Source organism: Papio anubis, chromosome 8 (assembly GCF_008728515.1).
Source record: "Papio anubis isolate 15944 chromosome 8, Panubis1.0, whole genome shotgun sequence".
In the NCBI taxonomy this organism is placed as follows: domain Eukaryota; kingdom Metazoa; phylum Chordata; class Mammalia; order Primates; family Cercopithecidae; genus Papio; species Papio anubis.
In genome coordinates this window covers 80,525,795-80,537,027 of record NC_044983.1, presented here as the reverse complement: position 1 = coordinate 80,537,027, position 11,233 = coordinate 80,525,795, and the positions used below count along the sequence as shown (strand labels likewise).

Here is an 11,233-nt window from a genome sequence, read left to right as displayed (position 1 = left end):
TAACCTTATACGAGTAGCACATAAACATGGCAACTATTTTTTATATTCAGGTACCCCAAATTCTTGCATGATTCATATTCAAATTTCTAGAGTTTCCAGATATCTCCAGTGCTGATAGGAAGCCTTTTCAACAACAACAAAATAAATTCATGTGCACTTTCCTCCTCTGTAAGAATGCCTTTGAACATTAGTGCATCTCTCTCTAGGTTATATTCTTGCCTAGGAATTTGAACATCTCTAGAAAAGGTAGAACACAAAGTCACAGTCTATTTCAAATTACCACTTTTATCTATACTTTTTATATCACCCACATCTCTGTATCATGAATATATGTACATCTATATCTATGTATAGATAGATTTATGTGTAGAAACTTTTTATAGAAAAACTTTGTATTTCTATGTATAGATCTATATATAGAAACTTATCTATGTATAGAAACTTTGAGATATAAATCACATACTTTTATTATAAGGAAGTATTTTAACCCTAAAAAGCAACATAGAGGAAACATAATGAATATCAACGTAGTCTATAGTTTTATCAAATCTTAACATTTTCCCATGTCTGATTCAAACATTTTTCCTAGTAAATCGATTATTACAGATGTCGTTGAATACTCCTATTTTATTTCCCAGATTCTATTTTCCTCTGTTTCTCACCAGAGATAATCCTGACTTTGTTGTTTCTCGTTACAAAGAATTTATTCTTTTTAAGTCTTATAATTAGTAAATCCTGGATATAAATCGTACCAGGATTCACATTAGAATAGAGCAAAATAAACAAAATGAAATATCTCATTTTAAACTCTGGAGGTCTATTTTCTCTGGAAAAATCAGAAAACTTGGTCAATCCAGGTCTTCATTTCTTCAGAATTTCTTCATTTCAGGTACCCAGACGAAACTGAGAGATGGTTATCTACTCATCAACAGAACTGCATTTAACGTCTACTAACTTACTTCTCGGTTATTTCTTTTATTTATATTTCTTATCAGGGCTTTATAAGTATTTGCATTTGTAACTTCTGTTTTCTAAACCTTTTTTTTTTTTTTTTTTTTGAGATGGTGTCTCGTTCTGTCATCTAGGCTGGAGTACAATGGCGCCATCTCAGCTCACTGCAACCGCTGCCCCTTTGGGTTCAAGTGAGTCTCCTGCCTCAGCCTTCCAAGTAGCTGAGATTACAGGCATGTGCTGCCATGCCTGGCTAATTTTTGTATTTTTAGTAGAGATGGGGTTTCACCATGTTGGCCAGGTTGGTCTTGAACTCCTGATCTCAAGTGACACGCCTGCCTTGGCCTCCCAAAGTGCTGGGATTACAGGCATGAGCCACTGCGCCCAGCTATTGTTCACTAACTTTTTTATTTTTATTTTTTGAGACAGATTCTCGCTCTGTCACCCAGGTTGGAGTGCAGTGGTGCGATCTCTGCTCACTGCAAGCTCCGCCTCCTGGGTTCACGCTATTCTCCTGCCTCAGCCTCCCTAGTAGCTGGGACTCCAGGCACTCGCCACCACGCCTGGCTAATTTTCTTTTTTGTTTGTATTTTTAGTAGAGACAGGTTTCACCGTGTTAGCCAGGATGGTCTTGATCTCCTGACCTCGTGATCCACCCACCTCGGCCTCCCAAAGTGCTGGGATTACAGGTGTAAGCAACTGCATCAGGCCTGTTCTCTAAACCTTTAACCCCTTAACAATTTTAAATAGTTTCTTTTTGGCTTATCTTCTGCTTCATTTTTATTTTAATTCACTTGGTTGTGAATTTCTGCTTTGATAACTATTCTTTTGTTGAAGATGAAAGCAAAATTGGTGCTTTCCCTTTTCACATTTCCATGAGTCACCAGTTTACCTACCTTTAAGCAATGGGCCTAATTTTTCATATTTTTTCTTGAATTTAATGTAGTGAGTAATGTCCTTTTTGTTTTTCCCTTAGCATTGTTTTATGAGACTGACATTATTTGGAGTTAGAAGAAGCTCACATTCACCTCCTCAGCCCTTGAAAGCTTTCTTTTAAGTTGTTAAACCAAACATTTAGGGATTACAATCCTAAATCACCTATACTTTGATTTGATATATATTTTATTCCATCTTTGTCATTAAAAATTCTTAAACCAGGAACTGGTAACAGAGAGAAAGATCCATGGTTTTATATTTCAAGGTCTATGTGGAGAAAATCCAGTCCAATAACAAAGAATTATTTTTATACACTTTAATTATTTATCTTATTTTGAGAATAATGTCCATTGGGGAAAATATGATACTCAATAATTTATGATAATGCTGGATTATAAATGCCGCACTGTTTATTGAACACTATGAGGACAAATGACAAATTGGGAAAAATATTCACATACATAATTTTCTAATACACAGTGCCTGCAACACTTCTCTCTGGAGTATCAGATTATTCCTAGCAAATTCATCTATGTGGTGCAAACCAAGAAGCCACCCTGCTGATTTTACATAGAACCATATGCAGGTTATTTTCAGTTTCAAGAGTCTAATCTGGCGGTCACAAATTCTCCCATGACTATTTTGGTAATCAAAAATAGTTAACAGTGCACCACGGTATGGTTTTTGCAGTTCCTTGAAAAGGAAGTACATTCTTGATCCAGATCCTGGGTTCTATGTGCAACTTTCTACAGACTTTAAGTAGGAAAATTTAGTGTATTCATGTTATTTAATATTAGAGTTGTAATTCTTTTTCTTTGTCCAGAATGTTGGTTTTTAATACCTCTTGTTGGATAAAATGGCATCGTTTTTCATAAGCTTGGCTTCAAAAGAGAAATAAGATAAATTACCTTAAAGAAATTAAATAGAAAATTAAGGGAACACATACCAAGGCGGTTTTAGACTCTCCTCAGTTTCTTTGAAAAAAGAAGGGCTTAATCTTATTAAGTGTCCTTGGTGGCATTTGTAGATGTTGTCTCTGTGCTCTTTGATGAGGAACTTGTAGTCGTTTAGGTACAGACTTTAAGTCTGGCAGAACATAAATACCTCCCGATGAACTAGTTTCATCTTCAGTAGTATTCTGAAATATTTTCTTAAAATTCTGTATTTGGAGGAAAAATATACTTTCCTAAAATATAAACTGGAGTATGACTTCTGTCAAGGTTTGAAGGCCATCTGGCTTTCTTTTACATGGCAAATTATCATGTTCCAGGATACAGGTCACTCCCAAGAGGGTGTGGGCATGTAGAACCTATAATGCATGCTTTGGTAAAAATACGCTACTTTCATTATGGTGATGATTTTGTGGTAGCACAGTGACTGAAAAAGTTCAAACTGAATATTAAAGCTAAATGTACCCCAAAGGAAAGATACACACCAACTTTGTTTTAAAAGAAACAGTATTTATTAAGAAATTATATGTTGAATTCTCCTACAGTCTGTGAAGATGGTTTCTTCCATTTCCACAGCACAAGACAACAGCTAAGATTATCTGGAAAACACTTGCAATGCTTGGGAATGGAGAGTTCCTAGGAACAGGAGGTGAAATGACATGAGTATGCACTAATTTAAACTTTTGGATCCAAGGGCAAGACAGTCTTTTCCTTGGCAATTTAGTTCTTACTTGTATGAACACTAAAACCTGTCCATGGAATCTCATACCCAGACTGAAGTAATAATTGGATCATTTTAGTTCTGTAGAGCGGAGCATGCTCAACTTAATCACAGATCAAACCAACAGTTCTTTAACTATTATATCACATCTGAAATATCTGCATTCTTTATTAATAAAAAGGGTGCTTATACAGGGCAGAAATATAACTTTTTCAAGTATTTTATCATTATGATCTCAAGTACTTTAAACTATAAATTAAAAATAAATTATAAAAACTAGCATAAGATGCATATTTTCTTACATGACATTGTTGGAAATAAGCTTTAAATACAGAATTGCAGTATCACCTTTTATATATGATCAACAGTGAAACATGCTAATCATAAAAATAGCTTTTACAAATATACATTTGTATATAGTGTCTCCCTTACCATTCATAAATGCCTTTCACATTTTAAGACTAAAAAAAAAAACATAATTAGCAAAGGGGAAAACACATTTACAATTTAAACCATAAAAACCTGACAATTGTACAGCTTAAAACATAGAAGAAATGGAATTCTAAAATTGAGCAATACTGTCCATTTTATTTATTTGGGTTTTTATATAAATTGAACCAAAGATGCTGCTGTCCAGTAAGAAACCTCCTTTCACATTTCTGGGGGTTGTCACAGTTTCTCTTCTGCTTTGCGGCATCATGCGTTATTTCAGATCACTTTATCTGTAGAAACTGAGAAAATAAAAATTTTTAAATACAGAGATTTGTGTTTCATTGTTGATAGCATGCATATACTGATATATTTTAAGGTTAAATCAGGAGAAGAATAAAGGAAGAATTAGATATTTAGAACAAATAATTTTGATGGTGGGTTCTTAGGTCCTTTGTTCTAGGCAATTCTATAACTTTTCATTTATGGAGTGTTACGATTTTTTTAAAATCCAGCTAATTTACTGCCTGAGGTCAGCAATTATTTTCAACTTGAGTTCTTGTCCAAGTCAAAGTAGGAACCACTTAAAGTTCTAGGCTAGGGAAAGAAATTTGAATTACTCATGAATCTTTGTTGCCCCTATCAAGAGTGACCATAGGATACTTACCTTTGAACAGTGCAGTCCTAAGCCTTATGCATCTGGGATAGGAAAAAAAGCCAATACAGGTCTTTGATCTGCATTTCACAATCTTGGTTGCAAAAGAAAATCAGAAACATCTAAAGACTTCATGGTGCAACCACGAGTCTGAAGCATTACGTAAGAGCCCAAATTCAATTGGTTGAAGAACTGATTGAAATTGAATATGAAGATAAAATAATGCAAGACTCTATCAGTGGGGAAAATCATGTATTTATCTAGAATCCTATCAAGTTCCAGGGCTTTATATTTAGATAAAAATATTAGACCTACTGTTATCCCATCAACTTCAAAGGTCCTAGGGGTTAGACAGAAAATCTGTATATGTCTTAAGAGTCAAAGACATGCAAATCAAGGCATCAGTCTGGATGGGACATGTTGGCCTTTTATAAGTAGCCAGAGAATTAGGTAACTTGACTTTATTTACTAAAGATTTGAAGTCCATGATACAAAGATTATGAAAAAGACTGAGTATGGCAAATGGGTGGTGAGAATTTCTTTGGAAGTTTGCAGCCCCCCAGATTTCATGCTGGCCAAGACTACTGGTTGAAAGAGACTCAGTGAACATGATGATTGAGTTTTCACACTCACATGTGAGATGTGCCTCCTTCAAACCTTGTTATAATGGCACATTACCTAACATGAAAAAAAGAAAAAAAATTAAACTGAACTAAAAATAAAACATACCCACTTAATAGTCTTTTCTATAGTCAAACACATTTAAAAACTTATATTCCTAGGAAAGAAACTTTCATGAATAAGACGTAAGTACATTTTGACGCTGTATTTTGATATATTCTCTTTCTCTGTTTCTCTCCCTCACTGCCTTTTTCCTTTTCTCCTCCCTCTTTCTCCTTACCCAATTTATACTCTACACTGATCACATATATATGAATTTTGAAAAATGAAAGCTGTATTCAAATGTGTTTCTCATGCAGTTCCAGGTTGTGTTTATGTGCATGGGAAGAGTCCATTTGGTACTCAAGTCACAAAGGTTCGAACTTATTATACAACATAAGTAGACTACTTTTTGTGTGGTGTAAAGGAAGTTTTGTATATGACCTGCATGCACGTATCAACAATGATCAATTATCAATATGAGAATGAATAACTTAAAAAATAAAATACAAGTAACCCATAGGTGAACACTGATATATGAAAATAAGGTAATACAATGTTTGAATTTTGATAGATTCACTTGTGTGCAAAAAGGAAATAAGGCTATTTATATGATTGCAATTGCACTCTTTCCTCTAAGGCCTCCATTGATCACTTTCTTATTATAAATGGAAAATGCGAAAAATACTGCAGCAGCTGTGTATATAAAGTTTACTAGTCATGGTATTTCTCCAGGTTAAGTCATGGCAGTTGACATGAATTTGGTACATTCTTACACCATCCTGCATGTGTCAAAAGAGGTAATGGCTGTTTAGTAAATATTTACTTTGTTAAGATGAAAAAAACAACCTGCAGATTTTTTGTGCATAATTCATTATCCCCAGTATAATATTTTCTTACACCTTCCTTTGCTTCTTAATTGTAAATAATTACATAAAAATAATTGTTGGAGGAAGAAAGGTAGGTTTGAAAATAATTTATTGAAGTCTTCCTTCTCACCATAAAGCTTCAAAGCATTTGAATAAAACAAAAACCTCATTGACTTTGCATTGTGAAGCAGGTATTATTAACCATATGGTTACAAGTCATGAATATATTTCTCCTTATCTAAAAACAGTGGCAAAACATATTCACAAAGCTTTCCATAAAAGTGCTAGTATGAGAAAAGGCTTACTGTTGGCTGTAAAGCCTGGGAGAAAGAGGACAAACTATGACATTCATATTGCTTTTTTCTCAAGAAACATAGTCACTTACGGAGCTGATTGGTTTAGCATAACGTAAAACTAATTGTGCTCTCCTTCTCTGAATAGTGGGTAATTTATCTACTGGCTGTTTGGGAGCTTGGAAGCTTTTAAAACAAATTCTCCTGATGATGAATGCTTTTTAAACTTTCAATCTCTCCCATTTCTGAAAAACAACAGAGCTACTCGGTCGGACTGGATTGTACTGAGCCAACCAATTACTTCTACTTGACAAAGATGAAATGGATAGTATTAATCTACATGGAAAGCACATTTAATTTTAAACTTTATGCATTACTATATTTGAAATAAAATAGTACAGCAATATATAGAATAAATTCACCTTATTTATACCTTTGCCCCCAAAATCATACTTTTAAATAAGTCTGACTTCTTCAGTAGCAGGAACGCTTGTTATTTTTGTTCTAATTCAGATTTATAACTAATAAGAAATTAGAGAAATTTACATAATCTATATTTTTAGGGAGCATATATAAATGCAAAAAAGGGGAAAGAAACTGTATGTAAGACAGGTCACATAACACTTTATAGAAAAGCAAAGTCTTACGAACAGCAGTTATATTTGTTGCCACTATGGATCATGTTTCTTGAGTAATTGTTCAGCCATTCACACTTTTTACAGATAATGTGACTATATTTGGCTTTCACAAATCCCTCATTCTAAATGAGATACAATTCAATTCACATTTTTAAGTAACACAAACTAATTCCCAGCACCTATTGTTCATAAGTTAAAACTTGTCTTCTGTTAATAAACTCTTAGGAACCAAACTACATTACACTTTTAGGTTCAAATAATCATATCAAAAAACTGTAATGGAATGGAAACCAAAATGAGTAGTAACTTATTGGAATAACTACCAATGGTAGTTATATAACTGCTCCATTAGGTAGTTCTTGGAGGCTCAATAATCTCTATTCCTGAGCTGATGGCCATTCAGAGTGCAGGACAGTGAATCAGAAAACACAGGGGAGAATCATCTGAGATTTTCACTTTAAAAACAAGGCTTCGATGAGTAACATCTAGTATGTAATTTCCCAACAGGGTGACTACAGCCAATAATAATTTACTTGCACATTTTAATATAAATAAAAGAGTATAATTGTTTGTAACACAAAGGATAAATGCTTGAATTTAAATTGGGTTAACCCTTGACATTGTCTATAGTGATTCTTGGTAAGTTGTGACTCCACTGGCAAACTGTCTTCTGAACATGCTCACTGCATTTTTACCTGTCTCCATTCCGCCTTCTCTTTCCTTATTTCCCTGCCCCTCCTAACTGTTCAGTTTTATAATTCAAACCCATTGTTCTGCCCAATAATTCTCATGTCTTTATCCTATTTTCCATCTGGCTCACAACAGTCATGAAATAAAAAAGACCAAGAAACGACAGGGCTTTTTAGCATAGTGGATCACAAATACCCATATCAGTGGGTTTTGTTATTTCATACAGAAATGGAAAGATAAAAAGGCTAGGAAAATCAGTCATCTTCTATAGTATCATAGAATTTAAGTTACTGTATATGGTATGCTAAGATGTTTTATTTTTCTCTCCTAAAACTGAAGCTAAACATAAAACAATACTATAAAACAATCATAAAAGGAAAAAGGAGGAACTTAATGTTAAAATAAATTTATTTACCAAATCTACAGAAACTTTTCCTGCAAGTATTATAAAGTGACTGTCAAACTTTTGCACCATTCATGTTTTAGTTTAATTTATAAGATTGATTTATAGACACAGTATAAAGAGCTTTTGGTTTCAAATTGAAAACAGTATACTAACATAAATTATAATTAGAACTACCATATTCTTTATGGACATTTGGTTTGGGACATGGTTTATTGTATTAGACACACCCGAGACTGGGTGATTTATAAGGAAAAAGGGTTTAACGGATTTACAGTTTCACGTGACTGTGGAAGCCTCACAATCATGGCAGAAGGCAAGGAGGAGCAAGTCACATCTTACATGAATGGCAGCAGGCAAAAAGAGAGAGCCTGCGCAGGGAAACCCCCACCCCCATAGCACAATCAGATCTTATGAGACTTATTTACTTTCACAAGAACACCATGGGAAAGACCTGCCCCCATTACTCAATTACCTCCCACCAGAACCGTTCTACAATACTTGGGCATTCAAGATTTGGGTGGGGACCCAGTCAAACCATATCACTTACCATATGTGATTTTAAAGAACCCTCTTTTTCAGAGTTAATGACATCATTTTCTCTGTCTAATTATTGCTGTCTTTAATGAAGATATTAGTGCAGTAATAGTTTTAACATCTAGACACACAGATCATTTATGTTTCTGGAGTACATTTAACTGAAATCACAAATAATTTTCAAATAAGAGTCTATTTATTTTGGATTCTATAGGAGTAGTTTTTTTAGTTTGTTAAAATGTAATGATGTCAGGAACCATAATGATGTCTTCAGAAGTGTAACTCCAGAAGCATCAGAGAACCAGAGTGGTTCAGTGGTGAAGCTGGTGATTACTATCTTACAGTGATCTTGTCTAATCTCTCAAACAGAGCAGCAGTGCCTTTTACAGTAATTATGGCCAATGAATATGTAGCTTTGTCTTGACTATCTCAAATGATACAGAACTCTTAAGGCAGCTTGCTGTATTTGTAGATAATCGTGTTTAGAAAAGAATTTGTTACATTGAGTCTAAATCAGCTAAATGACTGAACTATTTATTAATGTTAAGCCAGAAACCTAGAGAGTATGACGATCAGTAAGATAGCCAGATACAATGTGAGAGGTATTGAAGTATCAGGGGATTCTGAGCTATCAGCTATAATATTCAGGTGAGATCTTCTAAGACAGCAAGAGAAAGTAAGGCAGAAAGCAACTCCAATGGGAGGTGGGTTGGTTTTAGAAAGAACATTAAAGACACCTGAGTTACCTAGCTAAGGTTCCGTTGATTCCCTCCAGATAGACTATGTGGTCTCTATCAGAGTATGGAAATGGGTGTTTAGAATCTGGAACTGGGCTAAGTTTGTGGGCATGGGTGACAATCATTATAATTACACTTATTCATATAGTGGGTGGAAGTTTATAAAAATAGTTTATGTGTATATTTTCATTTGATTTTTATTATAAATCAGTGAGGTTCTTGGGCAAGAATCATCCTCAGGTTGATTATTAGTTCTTGTATCAGAGAATGAATGTTTTGCCTTTCAGCCCAGACTAGAGCTTTCTCTAATATTCTGTTCTGACCAGTCATGGGAAGAAGCATTGTAGTGAGGCAGCCTGGGCACATCACTAATTATAGCACAGATTATCTTTACTGGGATGTGAAAATATATACCCTCATAATGAGTAGGAGATAAGGGATGGAATTAGTGGAAACATATTAGGATTTCCCCATACCCTTCTACATGCTTTTCCCTGATTTGTAGTAGTTCTGCCTAAATATTTTTTTAAGTTCAGTTTTGAACTAATTAAAAATCATTTTAATTAAGAACGTGCTTTAGGCATTTGTCTGAAAAAGACCTTTTTGTTGTAAAACTACTTTGATTAGGTAAAAAGAACAATTAACTTTATAGTAAAATTATTGTGAGTTACATAATTTTATTTAAAATGTGTAAAAATTTAAATATTGAAAAAATTTAGTCACATTGTTTGGATGTTATGTTACACATACATTAACATTTCTCTTATTTTATTCCAAATTGTACTCCGATATTTTCTGAAGATAATGATGATTGTATTTTGAGTATTTTGGGATCACTGACAATCATATTTAACTAGTTGTATTGATAGATTATAGTAGTTTTATTTGGCACATAATTTATGTTTGATAATGCATCAATTTTTGATTTTTCATACTAATTATGTAGTGTCTAAAAATCATTTACTCCCAATGCTGGAAATGATAATGATAATTTTAGGATAGTACTCCAAATTGCCTAAGTTAATGCTAGTGCAAAAAACCAAGTGCTGATTAATGCTAAGATTATGAACTTTGAAATTTCACACATTTGACTGCTTTCCACAGGTGCTTATGGGATTAATTTTAGCACTACAAGTAGAAATATTTAAAGAATCACTTTATATCCAACAGGAAAATGTGATTTGGAATTAATTGCTTTACAGGAATAATTTTAAAAGCCCTTTGAAAATGTATAGTTAACTCATAATTCTGAATAGCTGGGGGAAAGGTTGTCATGGTTGTTTAACAATTTTCATTTAATTAAATTTAGTGTATACACATTCAAAGATTAGAATATAAAGTGACTTCATTTTTAAAATTGCATAAATTAATCTGACAGTAAATGAAATAGTATGGTGAAAAAAATACACTATTATCCTATAAATAAACCCCTGTTTTTTTTTTTAATCTCAGTACATTTGGGAAACATAGTTAATTTAAAAAAAAAAACACTTCAGTCTTAAAGTTTTGTAATATTACCAAAACACTTTTAACACTGAAATTATGTGGGATATAATAGAATACTGGATAACTCAGAATTTCAGAGTCTTGTAGTACCTTCTATTTCATGTTTATAAAATAATTTCCAGAATTATAACAGATGTAGAAGGAATTGGAAATTGGGTTTAATCTGTCTTATGAATGATCATGCCATATCCTCTGCAGGTTACTTTTTGAAATAGATTTTGGATACCAACTCACCTGTGTTTTCCTTTATTCATTATA

General features: G+C 33.4%; 1 protein-coding gene and 1 pseudogene across 9 annotated transcripts in view; one reads left to right on the top strand and one right to left on the bottom strand.

Moving 5' to 3' along the window:
* Positions 1–3,326: 3,326 nt before the first annotated feature.
* Positions 3,327–11,233, bottom strand: part of RALYL (RALY RNA binding protein like) — a 720,856-nt gene continuing 712,949 nt past the window's right edge. For all 9 annotated transcript variants that reach the window (XM_031669965.1, XM_021942865.2, XM_031669964.1 and 6 more), the window contains one exon: positions 3,327–4,289. In XM_031669965.1, the coding sequence (XP_031525825.1) occupies positions 4,272–4,289 (18 nt within the window). In that variant the 3' untranslated portion in view covers positions 3,327–4,271. The remainder of the gene's footprint in view (positions 4,290–11,233) is intronic.
* On the top strand, positions 5,238–5,331 carry LOC116268779 (annotated as a pseudogene).